This window comes from Penicillium antarcticum, assembly GCF_028974205.1.
Source record: "Penicillium antarcticum strain IBT 31339 chromosome Unknown utg000007l_segment0_segment0, whole genome shotgun sequence".
NCBI lineage: Eukaryota > Fungi > Ascomycota > Eurotiomycetes > Eurotiales > Aspergillaceae > Penicillium > Penicillium antarcticum.
The window spans coordinates 136,491-158,572 of NW_026695305.1; the positions used below are offsets into that span (position 1 = coordinate 136,491).

The 22,082-nt window shown below is 45.9% G+C and overlaps 7 protein-coding genes across 7 annotated transcripts; 2 read left to right on the top strand and 5 right to left on the bottom strand.

Moving 5' to 3' along the window:
* Positions 1-689: 689 nt before the first annotated feature.
* N7508_007321 (uncharacterized protein) lies at positions 690-1,300 on the bottom strand (the record flags this gene model as incomplete). Its single annotated transcript, XM_058465385.1, is given in 3 exon segments — positions 690-911; positions 949-1,138; positions 1,158-1,300. 3 exon segments carry the CDS (start codon positions 1,298-1,300, stop codon positions 690-692), a joined length of 555 nt encoding a protein of 184 aa, XP_058317787.1.
* A 709-nt stretch (positions 1,301-2,009) lies between these two features.
* N7508_007322 (uncharacterized protein) lies at positions 2,010-2,625 on the bottom strand (the record flags this gene model as incomplete). Its single annotated transcript, XM_058465386.1, has 2 exons — positions 2,010-2,465; positions 2,512-2,625. The coding sequence occupies 2 exons, from the start codon at positions 2,623-2,625 to the stop codon at positions 2,010-2,012; spliced, it is 570 nt and encodes a 189-aa protein (XP_058317788.1).
* A 717-nt stretch (positions 2,626-3,342) lies between these two features.
* N7508_007323 (uncharacterized protein) lies at positions 3,343-5,743 on the bottom strand (the record flags this gene model as incomplete). Its single annotated transcript, XM_058465387.1, has 5 exons — positions 3,343-3,929; positions 3,982-4,747; positions 4,806-5,522; positions 5,583-5,627; positions 5,690-5,743. The coding sequence occupies 5 exons, from the start codon at positions 5,741-5,743 to the stop codon at positions 3,343-3,345; spliced, it is 2,169 nt and encodes a 722-aa protein (XP_058317789.1).
* Positions 5,744-7,316: 1,573 nt separating this feature from the next.
* Positions 7,317-9,163, top strand: N7508_007324 (uncharacterized protein; the record flags this gene model as incomplete). The annotated part of the gene is made up of 2 exons (XM_058465388.1): positions 7,317-8,211; positions 8,673-9,163. The coding sequence occupies 2 exons, from the start codon at positions 7,317-7,319 to the stop codon at positions 9,161-9,163; spliced, it is 1,386 nt and encodes a 461-aa protein (XP_058317790.1).
* A 3,426-nt stretch (positions 9,164-12,589) lies between these two features.
* Positions 12,590-15,178, bottom strand: N7508_007325 (uncharacterized protein; the record flags this gene model as incomplete). Its single annotated transcript, XM_058465389.1, has 4 exons — positions 12,590-13,206; positions 13,261-14,038; positions 14,089-14,808; positions 15,017-15,178. 4 exons carry the CDS (start codon positions 15,176-15,178, stop codon positions 12,590-12,592), a joined length of 2,277 nt encoding a protein of 758 aa, XP_058317791.1.
* Positions 15,179-16,383: 1,205 nt separating this feature from the next.
* N7508_007326 (uncharacterized protein) lies at positions 16,384-16,761 on the bottom strand (the record flags this gene model as incomplete). The annotated part of the gene is made up of 1 exon (XM_058465390.1): positions 16,384-16,761. One exon carries the CDS (start codon positions 16,759-16,761, stop codon positions 16,384-16,386), a length of 378 nt encoding a protein of 125 aa, XP_058317792.1.
* Positions 16,762-18,062: 1,301 nt separating this feature from the next.
* On the top strand, positions 18,063-18,338 carry N7508_007327 (uncharacterized protein; the record flags this gene model as incomplete). The annotated part of the gene is made up of 1 exon (XM_058465391.1): positions 18,063-18,338. One exon carries the CDS (start codon positions 18,063-18,065, stop codon positions 18,336-18,338), a length of 276 nt encoding a protein of 91 aa, XP_058317793.1.
* Positions 18,339-22,082: the final 3,744 nt, after the last annotated feature.

Below are 22,082 nucleotides of genomic sequence, written 5' to 3' on the forward strand. Positions count from 1 at the left end.
TGCTCGATTTTCGGTCCCAAAAATGCCTGCATGCAGCTCGGTAGAAGCAATCGAAGCGAGATTGAAGACAAACACTCCATAGGGCCGATTTGTAAAACAGATTCAAATAATATAGACGAGTATATGGTAAAAGTATCAATATATAGGTTTCAAACTTAGGTTGGTGCTATTTTATTCAAACCAGGAGGATACGAAGTGGCCCATTTATACTGTCCAAGGTGGCGATCGATCTCGATCGCATCTTGTCATTACACCAAATAAGTATCAGCACCTCACGCTGGTGATGATGATATACTTGTCGCAGTCTAGGTGCATGGTCTTCGGGATCGTCTCGTAGAATAGTATGGCCGAGATAGCGAACTTTCTATATTAAGCAAGATCGATTTATCTAGACTGGACAACGACATTGGTATCCAGTCCTAGGGTGCCCTCATGCCACATGCCAGGCTGTATGGCCATGGGACAAGGCCCTGTACTCCTTGGGGGGGGACGCGGGCGGTTGTCAAGTGTATGGGAGTGTAGGTCTAAGATATGGCTGATTGGCGAAGCCAGGGGTTAAATGGCTATCAGCACAAAGTGGAGGCTGTACATTTGTGGGGAAGACATCGAAATGTATAATTCTGATTCTTGATGTTGACAAAGCTAAGACTGAAGAAAGCAATGTAATCGGAAGAACACCAAGACCCTTGCTAGCACTTTTTACCTAGGGCAGATCGTGTAAGATGATATGCCGTACGCGTTCCGGCAGGGTTACATGGTTCGAGATAGGTAAAGCACTGAGCTGCGAAGCTCCCATTCTGATCGAGAACGCCCTGCAATGTTAGCTGATTTCGGATGTATGAGTGGACAGTCTCTGTGCTTACAGAAAAGAACGGCCGCTCGATATATTCTGGGTTCTGCTTGATAAACCACTATGTCAGTAGTCAAGCCTATGAAAAAAGGATAGACGACCCACTCATATACGACAAGTTTCAGTCCTCCAATGCGCGGGTCATTCTGGATATTACGGATAACCAGCGGGTTCTGCAATATAGCAGGAATGAAACCACCTAGGGGAGTGAGTGACCCTTCTCGAAATTCCACCCCAGTGGTAGTCTCTTCGTCTCTTACGCTTTCGTCAGCTAAATAGGCCGTGGTGCTAGCGGGGTGAGACTTACAGTGGTATGCCTTCTGTAGAGTATTCTTGCCAACAAATGAAGAAGGCACAGCTTAGGTTGGCCATTGGAACGTTAGAAAGGAATAGGTTAAATTCTGGATTAATGTCGATAATTCCAATGCTAAAGAATGAAGGTGAAGACATTCCGGCAGGCTTGTGTTGAGAAGAGGTGCTAAATCATAGAGCTCGAGGAAGAGGCCTTATAGAGTAAAATGAAAGAGGATATAAAGGGACCTACTTATACTGTCCGAGGTAGCCATCGATCGCACCTTGTCATTACCAAAGATCTAGCCATGGTGAGTACCTGCACTTCTCGCTTGCGACGATGATATGCTCACATTAGAAGCCCGCCCCGATTCCCGTCCAATTCCTGTATGGGCCGGCAGGAATTGCTTTGAAAGCAATGCTCTCTTTGAGGATTGAATCTCCGTCAGTCTGGGAATGGACGTCCTCGGAAAACCCCAGCCAAGATGCTAGGTTGCTGCTAGATGCCTGCAAGGCTTTGAGAAGCAGAAGATCCCAGGAATCATATCTCGATGAAGGCTTTTCTCTCGAAAATGACTTATGCGTCCACGTGGGGAATATTTTACAGCATCTTAGTTATGGTGCTGTCCTAGTGTTGGCACTGATGACTTGGCATTTTGACGCTTCATCTTCTGAAGCATCACAGGGCTTGATTACTTTCTTGAGACGGCCTCATAATAGTGAAGTGAGGAGAATACTTCAAGAACGATACCGAAGCATTATGTGTGAAACGGTCCCCTCGAGCTTCAACTTTTTATTTGTCCTAGATTGAGGCTTTTCTAGTGATCAGTGCAAGATCAAACCATAAATCAAATTATATTTACTTTAATCAACAATAACCGAGCTTTCTAAGGCGGTTACCAATTTCTCTAAGAGAGTCATCATACCAGTCCGTCCAAAGCTTGTTCATCTTAAAATCCAAAACTTTGGTGAGGCGCTGCCTTTTCACATACTCCTGTGAGTATTTTGAATGTAGGCGTTGGTAGCAAAGAGCTTTCTTTGAGTCGAGATCTTCTGCTGGTTGTTGCAAAATAATCGGATCATCGCTGCTCAGAGGGACGAAATTTAGAATCCCATATTTGCCCAAAACCCGTACAATACCAGTCTCAAGCACCGCAAGATCCACTAGGAATGCTTCATGCGTGATACCATGGTCATCCTGAGCTTGATGCTGATCGCCAAGCTCTCGAAGAGCAATGGCATCAAAAACCACATCATTGAGACCGTTTCTTTTGATGTCTTCCATAAGTGTGAGTCCATTGGGAGGGAACCAAATTCGTACGGCCTTGTTTGGTTAGAGCTTGTGTTAATGTGGAGAAAGGGTAACTTACATGTAAACGAATCGGTACTGAGTTTTTGGCAGAAAGACTAGAGTCTGAAGGGGGAGAAAAGGCCGGCTGTTCTTCCAACATCATAGGCATGGCGCCTTTCGCAAGTTCATGCATACTACTTCGATTGGGGTCTGGGCCCCCGAATAGAATTGTCTCGCGCGAGCTGTTTGGGGAGAAGAGGCGGGAAATGCAGTTTGAAACCACACAATAAACTCTCTGTAGGCTCAAGCAGATCATAGCCCGCTACCGTGAATTCTCAAATGAGATTTCGAATGAGCGGTGGCCCAGAGATACAGAGGTCTCTTTATGTCATGATATACAGAGAAGAATCGGCATCTCTTGTTCAGATGTTGCTGTGCCAAAATCGCATTCAAGTCGCTGAGCGGGAGAGAACTGATAACCCCATCTTGTCCAACAACGTCCTCTACTAGAGTGAAAAAGAACTTATCTCTTAGTGAACAACAGCTTAGCTGCAGTTAGACCTGGCTAGGACCCGCGGGTACCCTCCACGACCCTGACCCTCACCTCCCCATGCGGAGGGTTAGGGTCCGAGACCTGGACCCGCGGGGACCCTGAGGGTCGTCAAACATGACAAAAAGGTAAAAAACGTGACTGGACGTCAATTGCATAAATTATGTAAGAACAGGCTGTATTTCATTGTAATTGTAAACTAAAAATCCATCACTGTATGGCCTTACAGAAGGATACTACAGTACATATCCACTCCTTAGTGCATACCATAGGTTCATCCTCGAATAGAGGTTTAAATTTTGAATGGTTTACATTACATCTATAGCACAGTGTCTAGTCATGGTTCTAACAAGTCAAGGGTCAAACTATATACCCATCCAGTAGTCTCGACTTCTTCCGTATCCTACCTGATACACGATGCTGCGTATCAGGGAAGGATAATGATAGGTTCTCCTCCGCAAATCCATCAGCATCAGAATCTTCCTCACCACTAGAAGTGACCGCAGACCGCTTTCCAGCGGCGACTGCTGACAGTGGCGGTGCGTTCGGGGTTGTTTGCATAATTGATATAGCAGCCGGTGTGTCAAGACGCAACTCAACATCCTCCTCCTCGTCATCACTGATAGCCTCGAAGGTATGTGTCTGGACATCAAGTGCTTCTGCCGAAGCTGCTCTCTCATGGTCTAAAAGATACTCTTGGAGAATCAGCCGCTGCTCCTCCTTGATATCAAATCTTGTTGTACACATATACAACATGATATCACGAATAGTCTCTGGATTCAACGACCCCCGGCGGTAGTGGCATACATCCCGGGCAGAGTTAAATAGACGCTCAACTCCGGCACCAGTCGCTGGAATTGACATAATATCACGGGCAATGCTTGCAAGAACAGGGAATTCTCTCTGATGATCTTTCCAAAAGATCCGAACGGATCCTTTAATAGTATCTAATCAGGTGAGGTTAGTTATATGATTCATAAAATAGGCTTACTTACTTACCACTCTGGAGATATTTGGTGAGCTCGTCGTACTGCGGAGCAATTGATCGTGGTGAAGAATCGCCGTCAAGGGCCCTCTCTAGCTCCGATTCAGTTATTAATAACTGGCTATTAGGCTGTATCATATCTGATGGTACACGTTGGCTATATCTTTCGAAGAGAGACTGAAGACTCTCGCGGTATACTTTTCTATAGTCCTTTCCTATCTCAGGATCTAGGTCCCAATCACTTGTTGAAAAGAACTCCATCTTACTCGACGGCGCTAGGATCATCCCAATTGCATAGAGATTACCTTCGATATTATCGGTCTCGCCGTAGTATTTCTTCAGTTTCTCCTTCGCAGCCTCAAGGGAGGAAAGCATCAGCTGTTTCCAGTGAACTTTCTTTCGACGTAGCTGACGTATTGATCTTTCAAGATGATCAAAAAGCTTGTTATAAATCCTAAAGACAAGGTGGATACTCGAGTCTTTAGTACGACAAACTAGCGTAGTAAGCGTAAAAAAGGGCTGGAGAATGCAAAGTAGATAGTCAATCTGTCGCCACCCCTCGATACTCAATGCAAAATGGGTTTGGGTAAAGTCCTTGCAGTACTTGTCGAATGTGTTATGAAGCCTTGTCGCCCGCCGGAGCATCAGAAATGTCGAATTCCATCGTGTACGGACATCCTGGATTGGGAGAAGCCTTATACCAGCGTTATTAGATTGAAGATTCAAGAAGGCTTCTTTGCGTTGAGGGCTTCCGTTGATATAAACTGCAAGACCGCGGACCTATAAGGATGCTTAGCGTTATTGGATCATGCTTCGTAAATAGAAGCTTTAAGCTGACCTTATTTAGAGTATCGGCGATCTCATGTTTCTGCTGGCGCGCACGAAGTGAACGTACACGATCTTCAGACCATTCTGTCTCGGCATTGTCATTCTTCGGTGAGGCCTTGATTTTACCAAGTAAATCAATTAGACTTAATTGAATAACATGTGCAAGGCAAGGCACTTGGACAATCGTAGAATCTGTCTCAGATTGTAGCGTCTTAGTCGAATCATTCACCGCTGCGATAAGTGTCTTATTATTAGACGCATTATCAGTTGTCACCGCCAGTATACGGTCAGCGATCTGGTGCTTCTCTAGGATCTGGAGAACAATCCTACCGAGGTTCACTCCGGTATGAGATCCAGAAATTGGCTCGAACCCAAGGAGAACCTCGTGATAGTCCCATTCCTGGTCTAGGAAGTATCCTGTGATAGCCATGAATGCTTGCTGGAATGGAGAAGTCCAACAGTCAAGCGCAATCGACATTGTTGCACTAGATGGAAGCTGTTGTAGTGTCTCCTGTTGTTGTTCTATAACGAAACCCCGAAGGCGGTCGCGAATCACCTTTCTTGATGGAACGCTTGGTGGTGTGGGTGCTAGCCGTGCGTAGGAAAGGAGGTCCTGGAATTCTTGATGCTCGACGAATAGGAAGGGTAAATGCGATACAGTGATCAGGTTCAGAATCTTCTGCTCCCATATTTGCTGGGTAAAGGTAGGCGCCGGTCTTCTCTCGGCCTAAATGATAATGAATTCAGTATTAGTATTGACATTGAATGTAGGCTAGTTTAAACATACCGCGTCACTAAGTAGTTGCTGGATATTACCCCTCTTCGGTATTCGCTGTCGGCACCTTAGCCCATCGAGATGTTTCTGCATCGATGAGGTTCCAGTATGGTTGGTACTTGGATGCTCAAGAATTGTACGGCACCGTTTGCATATAACGCCTGGCTTCCCATCTTTGGCATTTGCAACCTGTTCAAACCCTTTTCAGCACTCTGCACGACGGTTCATATCCCAGTTGATCCGCTTCTTCTTACCGAAGTCGGTTTCAAGCCACCACTGAATAAATTCTGCGGTCATTGTAGTTGTGAAGACGACGTACTCGTTGATACGGTCTGGTTTGGTTCGCGGAAGAATGTCTGGGGCCTGAGGTGCCACGCGCGATCGATGGGTTGGAAGGTCTGGAAGGTCTGGAACTGATCCAAACTGGCTTTCGGATAGTAGTTGGCTCTGGCTTTCACGTTGGGATAGGGAATCGTTAGGAACAAGGTATTGTAGCGCGTCTAATTGCACCCCGTCGAAGCTGGATGATGCGTAGACGTCGGAGAGCTGAGACATAATAGATTTAGTAACCAGAAGACAGTACTATGACTGAGGAGAAAATAACGAGGAACTTACTAATTATTTTGTACGAAAAAATGCGCGATATTCTTGGGGCATCCGTTCGTCCCTGTTCTATATGCCAGAATTGATCTATCGTCTTTTGTATCCACATAGCTAGATCTGATTGGATAGCATAGTGGATAACCTAATAAATGAACCTCAACGAACCTCCAATAGACCCTCACTTACCCGCAGCGACCCTCAAAGAGACCCTCAAGTTAAGAAAATAGTCTTAATCGGAACGGCCAAGTCTAATAATTGCAACCGTTGAACCGGAGTTACGACATACCTAGATAATTTGTTCTAAATTCTTAAAGACAAAGTAATAGAAGAAGATATAACAGTTCAAATGATGTAAAAATGAGGGGATTTGAACTACGTCTTTATAGTTTTCTTAAAAAATAGTGGTTCTACAAATGAAGGTACACATGGGTTACAGTACCTACAATATATATATCTACAACTTTACACGCTGTTTTGTCGACAACCGGCACTGACCACTCACCATATCGATATCATCGAATATTACTTGTAATTTGTAGGTGACCATGCCTACGGTTTACTTTTACATGAATATTTGTTTATAATTTATTATATTGATGGTGTATTCAGTGAAATATCTACAAATTAACGGAACCGCTGTAAAAAACAGAGATGAATCATCAATTTTGTCCAACCAAAAGAGGTAAGGCGTGGAAAATTTATGCAAATGCGGGTCGTTGAGGGTCGCCGAGGGTCCGCATAGTGAACCTCAACGACCCTCAGGGTAGGTTGAGGGTCGGAAGGCTGGAACCTCCCCTCAAGAGGGGAGGTTCGAGGGTCCGGGGTAGGGACCCATGCGGAGGGTCGTAGCCAGGTCTAGCTGCAGTCAATGGGCCAAGATTTCAAAGTTCGTATTGTCCAACGATTGCAGTCAGGCAGCCTCTCGAGAAGACTCAGCCGATGAGCTGAGGGGTAAAGGCGCCACAGGCAGGAGATCTCCTTACTAGTGCGCCCGAAATATGATTTGGGGCGCACTAGCAGGGATCCCATACGCACATACTCGCTGTATCTGCGAGTTCGTGAGCGGTGAACAATTCCCGCTGTTTCGGCCTTGATCGTTCTTCTCGGCCGTGACATTCTCCATTTTTCAACTTCTTCCCCATAATGATCAACATATCTGCGATTGTTGAGGCGATTCAAATTTTGTCGAGACTGGGTGCAATTAGCACTCAAGACCTTATACCATACCGAACCACGTTGGAACAAACCTTGCGAATTATAGAGAAAACACTAGACACTATTCCGAGCGAGGCTCCACGGTCGGAAACCAGTCTCCAACATTCTTCCCAGCAGCCTACACCAACAACTTCCATTACTTGCTCGGAAACACCTCCTAGCAGTGGGACGTCCTGCGCTACCCAATCGTCTGTGGAAGAGACCGGTGAAAACAATGACACGACCGAGGAAGCATCAGAAGCCTTGGATGCTCAAAGGCTTATGGATGCGCTTCACGGTGCCCGTCGATCTGAAAAGGTTTTCAAGTATTTATCATCTCATCGCGATCCACATGCGCAGAACGGTGACGATTGGGTGCAAGAGGACCCTCGTGTGGTCGATATCCGACTTTGTAACCGGGGCTGCTCATTGGATGCGTGTTTCCGACGCGGACTTGGACAAAGGTCCCTCGCAATAGAGTTCGATAAATGGGAACGTGAAGTCTTCGGAACATCACCAGTGTCAGGGCGTTCTCTAGATCCGGAGGCAATTGACGATAACAGTGGGCTAATCAACAGGTTCCTGGCACAAAACGCTATTTCATTCAAAAACAAAGAATCGGCATCTCATGGTATTAGAGACGGCATTCGTTTGCTCGTTTTCGAACGGATATATGGTCACGTTGGGGTGTCAGCCATTCTGATATTATTGTTCACCTTGTTTCGCGACGTCAAATATGGAAGTTTCGTGGCTCTGAAACATCTGCTTCGGAAATCTGGTGCCTGGCATGATCTGGCAAAGGACAAATCTTCATGGTTGACTGCCTGTCAAATTCGATATGATGGTAAGTTTGTCGCACATTCATAAGAGCACCTCTAATTTCGATGGTAGCAAGGCACACTATGTGGCGAAAGGTTCAAAGAACTTGGGGTTGCGAAATTAGCGGAAGTTTGCTCCATACAATTCCAAGTCAACTTACTACATTGGGTGATCCACAAAATTATGAGCAAACGCGCAGTTATCTACTCACCTCGGGACCCACAATATCAAGCAATCGCTTCAATCTTCACCAGCCGGACTCATATTCACATGATAGACGGCAGCCTCCTCTGATTGAACACAATACAATATCAACCATTCAAGCGCCACGGGAAAGAAGCGTTCCGCTGGCTATCTCTGAATTGATCAATCAGGATTCGGAGCCTCGACCTCTGACTCACTCGAGGAATACCGAAACAGATATGAGCTCTGCCAGGAGTCACAGTACGGAAGCGGCTGCATATCTGACAAGACAGATACAACCAGTTTTTGAGCATGAAAGTGGAGTCTTGGAACTCCGCACCAGATATGACATGGATCAAGTTCCACCAAATTTCAATCAATGTGACTATGAAACGATCCGGGGACTCAGCCAAGATGAGACCTTGGATATGAATCTCGGCGCCCAGTTTGACACTGGCCGCATTCCTCCTGCATTCAACCAATTTGACTACGGGACGATCCCCTCGGTCAGCCAGGATGAGACGGTGGATATGGATCTCGGCGCCCAGTTTGACACTGGCCGCATTCCTCCTGCATTCAACCAATTTGACTACGGGACGATCCCCTCGGTCAGCCAGGATGAGACGGTGGATATGGAGCTCGGCGCCCAGTTTGATACTGGCCACCCTCCAGTGTTCAATCCCAGCTATGGAACTACTTCATCGACTACCCAGAACGAAGGCCAATCTGAGGGCCTCCGCAATTACGACAATAATTTTCCATATCGCGAACGCCCTATGCTTTCCGTGTTTTGAAATTGAAGAGCTAGATATGATCATAATATATATCGTTGTTGTACACATTGCAATTTGCTTTCCACCAACTAATCGTGTTCTGACAACTAACCATTCACGCATCTAATTTTTTCCACTCCCGTCAAGTGTTACTATTAGAATGTCCGAGCCGGTGAAGCGGTCTGGCGTGAGAACTCGATCGATGTCTGTAATGTCCCAGTATGAGCCCGGCAGTAAGGTTTCCGCACGTGTCAAGTTTGATTTTCCTTGTATGGGCGCGAGCCACAGCCGTTTCGTGGGGTTCTCAAGCCTAGCGGCTAATGCGAAGTGAAAAACTGTGCAATCGAGTACCTAGACGAGGACTGTAAGATAAATGTTACAAAAATGGCTGTGGCAAGATGATACAGACTTTATGACCCCGAGCTTCTATATCTGCTTTCATTGCGATGCATTCCTCCAAAAGTCGGTATTGCCAGCCTAATTCACTCTCTTTGACCCGTTCCATGCTTCCGCTCTGGATAAGACCCCTCATATTCGACAATATCGTTTTCGCGCTTTCCCACAGAGGCTCACCCGCCATTTCTTCGCAAAGCCTAAAAGTTGACTGTAGTAAAGTCAGCTTGGTGGTTTCACCCGACCTGGTTTGATACTTACCGACTATAGAGAGAAATGCTTGGGGAAGCGCGGGGTCTTGTCGACATTGCGTCCGACGCAGGAATAGGCGGGGCTGTTACGGCCTAACGTCACATGACAGGAGCCCAAGTCGGAATAATAAGGCAGTAATAATGTGTCAGTGCTGCATTCATGAATACGGATTGAGAACCGGAATTATAGTAACTCCGAATGAGCGGATTACTAAGGATGAGCATAGCATAAATAGCAAGAAATAGCAAGTAATAAATGACAGAGATTTCAATGCCCTCATTGGCTGAGCAAGTTACGGAAGACAGCAAGTTCCGACATAATGAACAATCTTGAGGCATGTTAGTCCTCAGTTCCGGAATTTCATTGTACGGAGACGCATGCAAAATGGAAAGTGATGTTGTGGTTGCACTTTGTTGTGTAACAAAGGATGAATCATTGGCGTGTCTGGAGAGGATGCATGATCAGTAGCAATTCGCGTAGCAATTTTCGTAGTCCTCATTTGCCCCATCTTGTGCACACATATTTTACGTACTCTACGGCACTGTAACTGCTAGCTTGTATCCCAAGCACTTTCAAAGTTAGCTCGTTTCAGACGGCCGAGAGATTTAGATATAACCCGCAGGCATATATTTAGCTACCAGTTACTTTTTCTCATAATTGAATCCATAGGCAGAGTAAATATATTTTAGTGCCGGGAAGACCAATCGAGACGTAGCCTTCTGGATGGTCATCCGAAGGGACGTGATACAATTGGTCGTGTTCGAGGACTTTTCAGCTGATCTGCTCAGCACGGCCCCTGATCAATATTGATGTACAGGTGCATTAGGACGGTCTGACATCGGCCCCATTCAGCCTTTACTAGATTTTTATCTTTCAGTTGCTCATTTCGGAAGGTTGCGTGCGTCTTACCGCTGACGCCTTTTTGTACGTAGTTTGGATTTAGTACGCGCGATTAAAACAACAACAGCGTAATACAGTATGTAGCTACATCCTATGCTATTTGCCAACTACCTGATACAGTGGTGTAACATTAGTATTTGACCTCCGGTACTTCGGCCTAGGACCCACTTTGTTATACTGCCTGGCAGAAACCTCGGAATTCAATTCAATTTAATAGCTAGTATGCCACCCGCCATACTTAATGACATCAGCTACCCTATGAGGCATTGTCTCCGATAGATGCTTAAAGAGATCGATATCTAGCGCTTCCCATGCTTCCTGCGCAGCTTCTAGTAGTAATTCTAGCGTAGGTTCATTATTAGGAAGCTGCATGAGCTCTGGGTGACGCTTCAGGATTTCCGCTTTAAGCAGCGCCCAGAGGTTCTCGATCGGGTTCAAATCAGGCGAATAGGGAGGCCATTCCATGATATCGCATTGGAGCTCATTTAAAGCGTCCCGTACAATATATGCCGTGTGAACAGGCGCGTTATCTTGCTGAAAAATAGCATTAGAATCAATGCTATTAAGGAGCGTAGGTAAGACGCGCCGATAGAGCTCTTCGATCGTACGTGAAGAGACGCCACCTCTTCGAGATAGAGGATCTCCGAATAGGGGAATAAGGCCTGATCGACGTGGAAGTCCGGAAAAAGCAGCCCAAAACATCTGCTTAATTTGCTTCCCCCGCGCTAGAACCATTTGAACCTGATGGCCTTCTTCCGAATGCTGAAAAAGCTGATCTTTCGGACGCGTAAAAGTCCATTTTTGACGCTGGCCAATGCCACGTTCAACCGTACATTCGTCAGACCAATAGACGCGGGCCCAATCCTCTGATATAAAATGTTGATATTGAAGAGCCCAGCGAAGACGTTTCTCGGCGTGTATAGGCGTCAATGCCGGCCGCTGCATCTTCCTCCATTTTCGAAGGCCCATTTCGTGGGTTAAACTCCAAATTGACATACGGTGGACTTTAAAATCAACCTCTCCAAGTAGATCCTCGATCAAAATTGAAGGCTTTTCTTGTATAATATCGTAGATATGGTCACGATCCTCTTCAGTAATCTTCCTCGGCTGGCCTGAGCGTGGAAGGCTTTCATGCTTTTGACGCTTTGCTTCTTGGGTGAGCGTATATTGGATGGTTGAGCGTGGAATGTCGGGAAAGCGCTGCTTCTTAATAGTCGTAGCACCCCAGCCATTTGCAGCATGTAATTCGCAGATCTTAGCCCGGGTAAGGCAGTCAAGCTCTGGACCTCTTTTTCCGCGTATAGGTGGCATTGTTATAGAGAGAAATAGTGAGAAACGCGTAAAATTATAGCGTATATACTGGCGTGTTGAAAACGCGAGTGTTGACGTACTAATAAAGTAGGCGGTCCAAAAAGCGGTCAGGGTCCCGAAGTACCGGAGGTCAAATACTAATGTTACACCACTGTACCTTCAGGTATCAAACCGCCCCACTGTGTAAATCGCCTCACATGATTGGTGGTTGGTTTTCCCGAACCAGTCGAGATCCTACATAGGCTGCGGCAATATCCAAATTATCGGAAGATAATCGATTATCGTATCCATAAATTGCGGATAACGATATAAATTCATTATCGAATTATCCGCAACGATACGATACGATAATTATATTTTCATTTGCGGATATCCGCGGATTATCGTACGATAACAAATATTGCAAACATGCTAAGACTCGTGACCTGAACGAGTATGCATAAATTATGCATTTTCCCAGTATTTTTTGGAGTATTCAATGTGTAATTGATTGTATATTTGTCACGCGAATGAGTGGCCTACGGTCTTTTCTCCAAATTAACCTACTTTGTCTCGCTTTATTGCAACAGCATTCAATTTTCCAAGATTACATTACAGGTTATCAAATTCAAATCCATCTGGCTGCTTTGGCTTCTTCCGAATCCTCCCCGATCTCCCCTGCGTGGACCCTTCAGCTGGCATTTCAGGAAGCGGGAGATCATTATCACCATCATCCTGGGGCTCAACGGCACTATGAGGCCGCTTGCGCCGTGGTTGCTTGCCCTGGGTTGTAACCGGTGTAGGAGTCGCCTGCTCAACTGTATGATTACCTCCCAAATCATTTTCTGAATCATCCGATCCATCCTCCGCTTGGTTACCATCTTCTTCGTTTTCACTGATTGGCTCGATATCGTTAAGCGACGGAGTTGGCTTCCATGTCTGATCGAGTATAGCAGCCTCTCCACTAGAGAGATACTCCTTGATCATCTCGAGCTCGGTTTGTTGAAGCTCGAACTTCGATGCGAACAAATGAAGCATTAGAGACCTGATTGTCTCTGGTTTAAGCTGCCCCCGGCGATAGTGACAGACATCACGAGCACAATTGAAAAGCCGCTCAACACCAGCGCCACTAGCAGGTGTTGCCAGATTATCCCGTGCCATCGCTGCAAGCACTGGATATTCATGCTCATGCTCCCTCCAGAACACCCTTGGCTTTCCTTTGGTAAGATCTATTGGACAAATTAGTTGGAAAGCCATATAATAAATTAGGGAAGTATACAAACCCTGTGCAAGATATCGTGTGATCTCATCCTCCGGGCGGTCAATTTCACTTTGTAAAGTAGCGTGCAAATCCATCATAAGATCAAGCTCCTCTTCGTCCGTTTCTTGAGAGACTTGGGCTTGAGAGGGCTCCTTGTGGCGGGTAATGCGTTGTTGATATTGGTCAAATTCCTTCTGTAGTTTATCCCGATAGGTTTCCATCCAATTAATATCTTCTCCCTTCTCGTTTTTCCCTTTCCAGTCATCGCCTTCAAAGAACCGAAGCTTCTTCGATGGACACAGAATAGTTGCAATTGCGTAAACTGTGCCAAATGATTCACTGTCGGTCGCTCTGTAGTACTTTGAGAGTTTCTGTTTCGCTGCCTGTAGTGCCTGAAGCATTCTCTTTTTCCAAGAGACAGTCTTGCGTTCTAGTAACTCCGTAACATCATCAAGATGACTAAAGAGCTCCTTATAGATGCTGAAGACCGAATGAACAGTAACATCTTGGGTCTTGGATAAGATCTTGGTGTAATGAAAGAAAGGCTTTGTGACCAAAAGGAGATACTCCACTTGGCGCCATTCCTCTTGACCGAGCTGAAACTGAACGTATTGGTGGGTTGAACAGTATTGGTTGAAGACTCGCTGTAGTTTCTTGGCACGTTCGAGCATTAAGAAAGTATAATTCCAGCGTGTACGAACATCTTGAATCGGTAGAAGCTTGGGCTCTGTTGTTTGAAGCGCCCGGAAAGCCTCTCGGCGCTGAGGACTGGCGGTAATGAATACAGCGAGCTCTCGAATCTATAGTATTTTAGCAATTATATCCTCGGAATATACCATGATACATTTACCTTCTTCAAAGTAGCCACGATATTTCCTGAAGCGTGACCCGGAGCGGACTGTAGCGACTTCGTACGTTCATCTGACCACTCTGACTCGGCCTCTGCATTCTTTGGGTTCGCTTTGATCTTTCCAAGGAGGTCTTTTAGACAAAGTTGTATAACGTGCACAATGCATGGTACTCGGAGAACAGAGGTATTGTGAAGAGCCTGGGACTGAACCATCTCTTGAACGCCTTGAACCATTGTGTTGTTGTTTGATGCATTATCAGTTGTGATTGATAATACTCGGTCGGTGATACCATGCTCTTGGAAGATTCGGATAACAGTCTCACTTAGCTGAGTCCCAGTATGTGACCCCTGGATATGCTCAAATCCAAGAAGAACTTCACAGTAATTCCAATCCTGGTCGAGGAAGTATCCAGTGATTGCCATAAATGCCTGGCCAAACAGAGAGGTCCAGCAATCAAGTGCAATAGAGAGAGAGCTTCCAGGTGGAAGCTTACTGAGCACGCTCTGTTGCTGTTCCTGGACTTCATTATCCAAAAGACGTCTCAAACTGCGGGCGGACGGGATATTGAGCTCTGATGTGGCGAGCCTGGTGTATTGCAGAAGCTCTTTGAACTCTGGGTGCTCAACAGTGCGGAATGGGAGACGGGTAGTCGTGATAAACTTGAGGATCTTCTTCTGGAGGGTTGTCTGGCTGAACTCCGTGCTTGTTGATTGACGCGGCTGGGTAGAGTTTAGGAAAATTAGTGTACATTATAGATTAGATCTAGGATAGACTTCCCATCTCTCGGAGAAGCTGGTCTATGCTTTGCTTTGTAGTCTTCCGCGGCTGAGTGCAGTACGCACTATTAAGATGGTTCTTCATGGGAGAGGGACCAGAACGATTGAACCTTGGGTGAACAACCACACTTTGACAGCGGTTGCACATAACCTTGGGCTCGCCAGTCCGCGCATTTGCAACCTGATCAAATGAGCTCCAAACATCAGACTTTTTCTGTATAGTATCCCATCTAATAGATTTCTGCAGTTCTTTCTTGCCGCCAAACTCAGTCATTAGCCACCATTTCACAAACTGTATCCGAGATGTCGCCATCATTGGATCGGTTTTGTCGCAGTTGTAGAGAATATAAGATGGTTGAAAGAGTTTGCCGATCTTCGGATTATCCAACAACTATCCGCGTTACCAACACCAAAAGAAAATGCCAAGTCCGCCAGTTCCAAACTTCAAATCTAAATTGCGCCTTACTTTTGTGTGTAAACATGCTGAGATAAATAAACATATAAATGAATTGCGAACTAACGAATCTATCCATACTATTTTCAAGGTCAAAACTATACTATTGATGGATCTGGATATTGAATTAAGACTTTATAGGAAAATGTACTACATTCCTTCAGCATCAAACATATATATCTGCCAAACCACCGCCCATTAATTAATATTATAAAATTACAGGCGACTACATCTCGCTGGCTATATACTTAAAACCAATTTTTTATGCGGAAGACATTTATTTAAGAATACAATACTGTTTCTTATTATTTCTCAGGAGAAGTGAAGGAAATAGGGAATGAGTACTGTCATGACCAAACATGTAAAGATTCAGATGTAAGATATTGTTTTGTCAGCTTCATAAGTATCACCTGATGGTCCAGAATAGGATATATTAGCGAATTTTATGCTAGTGCGGATAGTTTGCTGATATCCAAACTATCGTTAAGATATCCGCGGATATCTGCAACGACGATGATGATAATGATCCATTATCCGCAATCCGCAATTTGCGGATAACGATAACGTTATCGTACGATATGCCGCAGCCTAATCCTACATGCATCTCCTTGACAGCCGCAAACGAAAGAGACTCGTCCAATTGTCTCGTTCACAGGTTGCCGGGACGCTTGCCTCGGTTAGGGTCGACGAATAATTAAGCCCCACGAACATTATGATGGCTAATCTCAAATTGTAGTGCATCATGTATTGAATGAACATATACTCTTAGACATGTCTTCTAGCCTAGCGAAAGCCAAGTTACATGTCAGGTAGATCAATGCAACAGTCAAAGAGTTCAGCGCAAGTCACTGTGTCGCGTGCTAAGAAGGCTGGAGAGGCTCTAGGCAGGTCTGAACTCGCCTTCCCTGGCCTAGCAAAACCAGAAGGGCGCAACAAGCTCGACCCCAGTATGTTCTGCGTCATTTTTGCGAGCTGCGGGTTGGTTTGATGGTCGCCGCATCTTGCTTGCGCAAAGACTCCGTTTTTAAGCCGCCTGATTTCCTCTCTTAATTTGTTGACCTCAGCTAAGAGTGTTTCCGCTTTTTCGTCTCTTTGCATAAAATGTGTTGGATTTGCTCGTGCTGTTGCTTCTTCTTCAGGCGGCTTCTGTTTGCAGCAACGCGATTACGTTCCAGATACTGGGCCCTCTCTGGGGTGACGTCTTGGGGCAACTGAATCTTTGAGCCGCGCCGCTGCTTGTTGGGTTCCACAGGTGGCCCTGATTCAGGATTTGATGGGAGATTCACAGTCGTTTTGCTGCCTTGTCTTGTTTCCAAGGCTGCGGGGAGGAGACCGTCGTTATTGCGTGTGAGATGGGAAGCATTCGGCCAGACTGTAGCTGCCTGGTTCACGAATTGCGTGTCTGGTTCCAGAGACCTTATGGTGATCGGGAGCTCAAGCATTGTGGGCATCGTGCGCGACGTGGCTTTCGAAATGAAATGTCAAGTTATGTACTTGAAGAGGGAGAGGGCAGAAGCACTCAATCATGGGTCTTATAAGAACCGCGAACTAACGCTCCACAAGTCACGCCTTAGATTGAGGGGATAGATAACCAAAATCCGTATCATGATGTCGATAGCTCAGGATCTCCGCAGGGCGGGATCTGTAGCCACCGCAGATCTCCGCAGGGCGGGATCTGTAGCCACCGCAGATCACCGACCACAGGTCAAAGAACCGCCAAATACCTGCATTGGCGACCTTGACCAAGGCTCGCACCGAGATATCACCAATAAAGCAAATTTTTCCTGAACTTCACTTCTTGTACAAATTCTATTACTATTATCACTTCAAGGATGATGTATGAGACTTATAGCTATTAATCAAAACATCTAATAAGAGCTGCAGACAATGATATACCCATACGGCTCTGCCGGCAATTGAACTCGGTTCTGACCCGTGTCTTCAATATCATTTCTTTTTATATTGAAACAAGCCATCGGTGGTTGAGGATGGGGAAGCAACAGAATTAAAGTACACTAGATGACATCTTGTCCGTGCCTACCACAATGGTGGCACGTTTGGATTGCCGGAAGCCAAAGACGTCACTCGTGAGATTGCTGAATGGGAACGAAATCATGCTAATGACCTTTGGAAATTGGTTGTATTGGTTAAGGGAATCATGAGAGTGGTGAGAGAGAAGGTGGGAATGCTGTCGTAGTATATGACGGTCGAAGTGACAGCCTTGCGGTTTTGAAGAGAGAAGGGAGCAGGATGTTACCCGATGATCTTTATTCGAAACTCGGCGACGAAATGGGATCAACTGAAGCGGTTGAATCAAACCTTCGCAAAACAACACTCAAAATTGGGGATACTGTCCACAATGTGTACATCTCGACAATACCATATTTATCAGCCTTTGTCAGGTTTCAACGTCTTTCCCAGCCTCATAAAACTGAATTCATTCACGGCGACATTGCTTTGTTTAACGTTGCTCTCAGGGGCTTGGAATCAGGCTATCGGCAATGTTTCCGCTCTCTGCGAAGGAATATCCCTCAGTATCACACTCTCTGTGAAACATATGATTTCCTCGGGGTTGACGTACTTGCCGGACAGTCAATTGACAATATTTTTGCTGATTTGAGGGCCTGCAAAACCGACTATGAACTCGAGTATAAGCGTTATCGAGCTGTAAGGGGAGATGAATCTCGAGCACGGGACGGGGCATTTCGATTTCTATTTCTGATAGTAAGTGGCGAATTTAGCGATGAAAAAAAAGACTGACAAGGTTTACAACGCCGTGCTATTCATTGTCTCTCATCCAGGCACCTTCAAACAGGGCACGAGAATTGCAGTGCGGTCGGTCTTTGAGGAGCGTTTTGTCGTGTCTACGAAGCAACGAAGCCAATTGGATCGTTGGAAAAAGGGGAATACTACCAACTCGTCAGGCGACGAGGACACAACCGAGGATGAATCTGATGAGCCATATCTTTCTGACGAGTCTAAGACGAACACAATTCATGGGAATGGTTTATTTGGCTAGCTTTCTAGATATATTAGGATGCCGTAGTAGCGTAACTAAATTTTATTTTCAAGACCTCAAGTTTAAATAGCGAGAGGTCAAACGTACCTTCAAGTATCGATTCTTCTGCAGAGTTCTCTTATTTTTTTTCCGATAACCACCAAGGCCAACAAGCGCAATCCTCGACCCTAGGACCAAGCTTTTATCGCGAATCCGGTCAAGCAGTGTGTCGCGACTGACAAAGTCTGAATCGCGCGGGAATGGGACAGTGGCCAAAGCACTAGCAGTGGTTATTTAGTCAATCCCGACCTTGTTCGGTTCCGTTCCTGACTTGCCCGGGGGCAGATGGAAGTTTGCCATGCCATAATTGATTATCACCTGGGCTCCATATTTAACACCAGAATGATTTATCGACGCATAAAAGTGATTAAAGCCATGATTGTATAAGCCTGCCTTTTTATAGTTCATTACAAGCTCTTGTCTGGCTCTCAGCTGAAGGAGGGGCACGCCGTTCAGGTGACTCGGCTCCGCGACGCCAAGACAAGAAACCAAATTGACAGGCACCCACCTCGAGTGGGGTGTGGAAGTAAATTAGAAGTATGGGACAAAAGATAAGATGTAATTACGCGTGAATTTGTCACTGGCTGGACAATTTTGCTCGTATTTCCTTGTTTGGAAGGGAACGCATCTAAGATTCCTTGAAAAAGCAAAGGCAGACCACTAGTTAGTAGCAGATTCGAGAAAGCCTCTTTTGGCATTTCCAGGTGACGAATGCAAATGGTATTGTTCCTGTTGAGCAGCTGCGCGAACGATAGGATCAAATGGCATGATGTGCTTGGTTGCTTTGACAGAGACTCGCCATGTGATGCATGGCTCCGTCGCATTGTCACCATGGAATGCCTCCCAGCGAAGGCACACGTTTGCCTTACCGCCTGGTTCAGATACCTGCATTTGATCTAAGGTGTGGTGGGTCCTCTAAGATTCCTTTCTCCACCTTGGAGTACCTTCGATGATGTCACGATAAGGATCCGTATCGAAAACCCACAGAGCAGATATTCATAAATGAAAGCAGTCACTCCTGTAGTTTGATATAGGTCAAATTCTACTGCCCAATGAAGGGGGCGGCAATTGAATAGACCTAGTGGATATGCCCCTCGAGAGCTGACGCGCAACTGGCTGATAATCGGATCCTAGATCCTGACGGTTTTACTAAATGACGCTGATACGAGTCGGCTTCTATCTTACGACCAGGCAAACGAAAGGACTCAATTCTTATGCCCCTCGCTGACCATAAATTATTACAAATTTGTTAGCCTTCACTCTACACAGAAGTATTCCGCCGAAAGCTTGTGAGGTGGCTTGTATTTGATCCAGCACACCCTCTCCCCTCCCAAGTCTCACCCAGACAAACTGGTGGCGCGCGCTTCGCACGCTGATGCTCTGAAACGTCAAAGCGGAAAAACCAAACACATCCCAAGTCCACGTCCCCAATGGGAGCGAGGCTTGGCGCAGCAGGTAATAGTGGAGTGACCGAGTGTATAAATCGGACACCTGAACAAGAAATTGTGGGTCCTTACAAAAGGATCAGATACTTGCAGACGTTTCATTGATATAAGAGGCCTTGTAGGTGAATTAAAACCTGCATAGATGCTTGATCGGGCCGATTTACTGACTCCAAGGGGCTGGCCAAACTCGTTAGTGTCCCCGAAATGGCCAGTTTTTCTTGTAACAAGATACTGCTCTTTTGCTTAGACACATGCAAATCGCAGGTGATTATGTAGCTCTTTTCCGTTATGTAGAACATCTTGGGGGATGGATAGCTTATGTGGATCTAAGTACAGGGACACCTGACCTAGAAGGCCAGGTGTCAATATCAGGCCTACATTACTGGCTGCAAAGCCATTCATGACTGCGATCACATGATTGGCGTCTGTGGAGATTATAGCTCAAGGGGCCTATGTCTATTGTCGAGGAGCTGTGGCGGGAGGACTGCAGCCTTAGGCAGAAGGTCTTAGAGCATGTGATCTGGGCCCTAATCCTCCTGGCTGTGGACGTAGGTCCAATGCAGACCTACGTCCACAGCCAGAAGTCAAGTGGGGCTTTCGATCTGCCAATTGGCGTTCAAGGTAGTCTCGCAGCCATGGCTGCCTGAGGTCTTTGGATCTAATTCTGTATATGTTATAAATCTTTTGTTCTATCTCTCATTATACCCACTTTCGACGTTTCGCTGGTCGATCACGGTTGCTGTTATCTTGAAGCGCCCGCGTGATTGAATCCCAAGCATTTGGTTACCAAAGCTTTCCAATATTCAACTAGTGTATGATGCAACTAAACAGACTAGGCGTCCTTTCATGTTTTGTTTGGGAGGGGTTTGAATCTTAATCAACCATAGCCGACGCTTAGCAGGCCGCTCATCTTCGTTGGAGTTGCTTCCGTAAGCACTTGATGTATGATGGATAGATGGATGGTTTTATTTACCCCATATCCTCGCCAAAGCGATAACCTGATGCATATGAAACCATCTGGGCCAGCAAGGCGACCTGGTCGTGAGTCAATGGATACTGAGCGTTGCGGGCCCACGTTCCACGACCCGCGAGCTAATTGATGCTATGGGCCACGGGTCTAGGAACAGTTAATTGGTGTACATCCAATGTGATTGGTTCATTGCTTCTCCTTTCCCCACCTTGGAGTAGTCATCTTGGCGAATAAATACAAACACTGTATGACTGGGCTATTGTACTGCCCTTTTTATTTCTTACCAGCTTTAAACCTAACTTGATGGTACCGGTTATTGTATGTTACAAGGACCGTGATTAATGTGAGAGATGAGCCAACATCGCCACCATGATGCATCTCAGTTTTCGGAGCACGAGCAATGGGAACAAAACGTGAATTTCCGAAAGACCAAACTTCGAATATACACCGCCCCTGAGGGTGGTTGCCAGCAAGATACACCGCTCCCAGCTACATAGACCCATGCAGCGTACCCCGCGTTTGGGCCGCGTTGCATGGCTGCCTTTTTGCCTCATCTCTGTCCATAGTGTCTACCTCTCAGGTACTTGAATAAAAAAAAACCAATCTTTTCTGGTCCTTTAACAATTGACACTGACACAGTTGGACGCTTCTGGATCACCTTCATTGACCAACAAGCTTATACTCTGCAAGTCAACTATTCTTCTACCTCCCAAGCGTTGTACAGATACACCATTACCGAAGATGAACGGCCAAGCCTTGAACTTCGCCAATCCTGAACAGAATCATATCGCAATCCAAAGACCACCTCGCTGCCTCCACTGTGCTGAAAGTACTGTAATAGATCATGTCCTTCCATGGAATGAGAATGGCAACGGTTATCGTCCATACTACACTTGCTCCAACTGTGGAGAATTCTCCTGCTTCGGAGATATGCGAGGTGTATTGGCAGAAAACCCCACATGCCGTTGCAACGACGGGATGCAATTCTGCAGACGTGCCATATCAGGTCCAGACGGCGGAAGAGCTGGAATCCCGCGGTCAATTTTTTATCAATGTGCCACAGGGGGATGTTACTTCTGGAGGAATATGACGAACGACCGGGGCGGAGTTTTGATTTTCCCTGGTCCAGTCACCAGACGCGATTTGATATCCGAGGGGTTCTGAGGGACTCACCCCTTATATGAGGTACGTTTTGGTGCCCTTTCACCTCACATAAAACAGCACTGACAAATGGCTTTGTTGAACTAAGATCTTGATCAATAAGATGCCGATCATTGATGCGCATTTCGA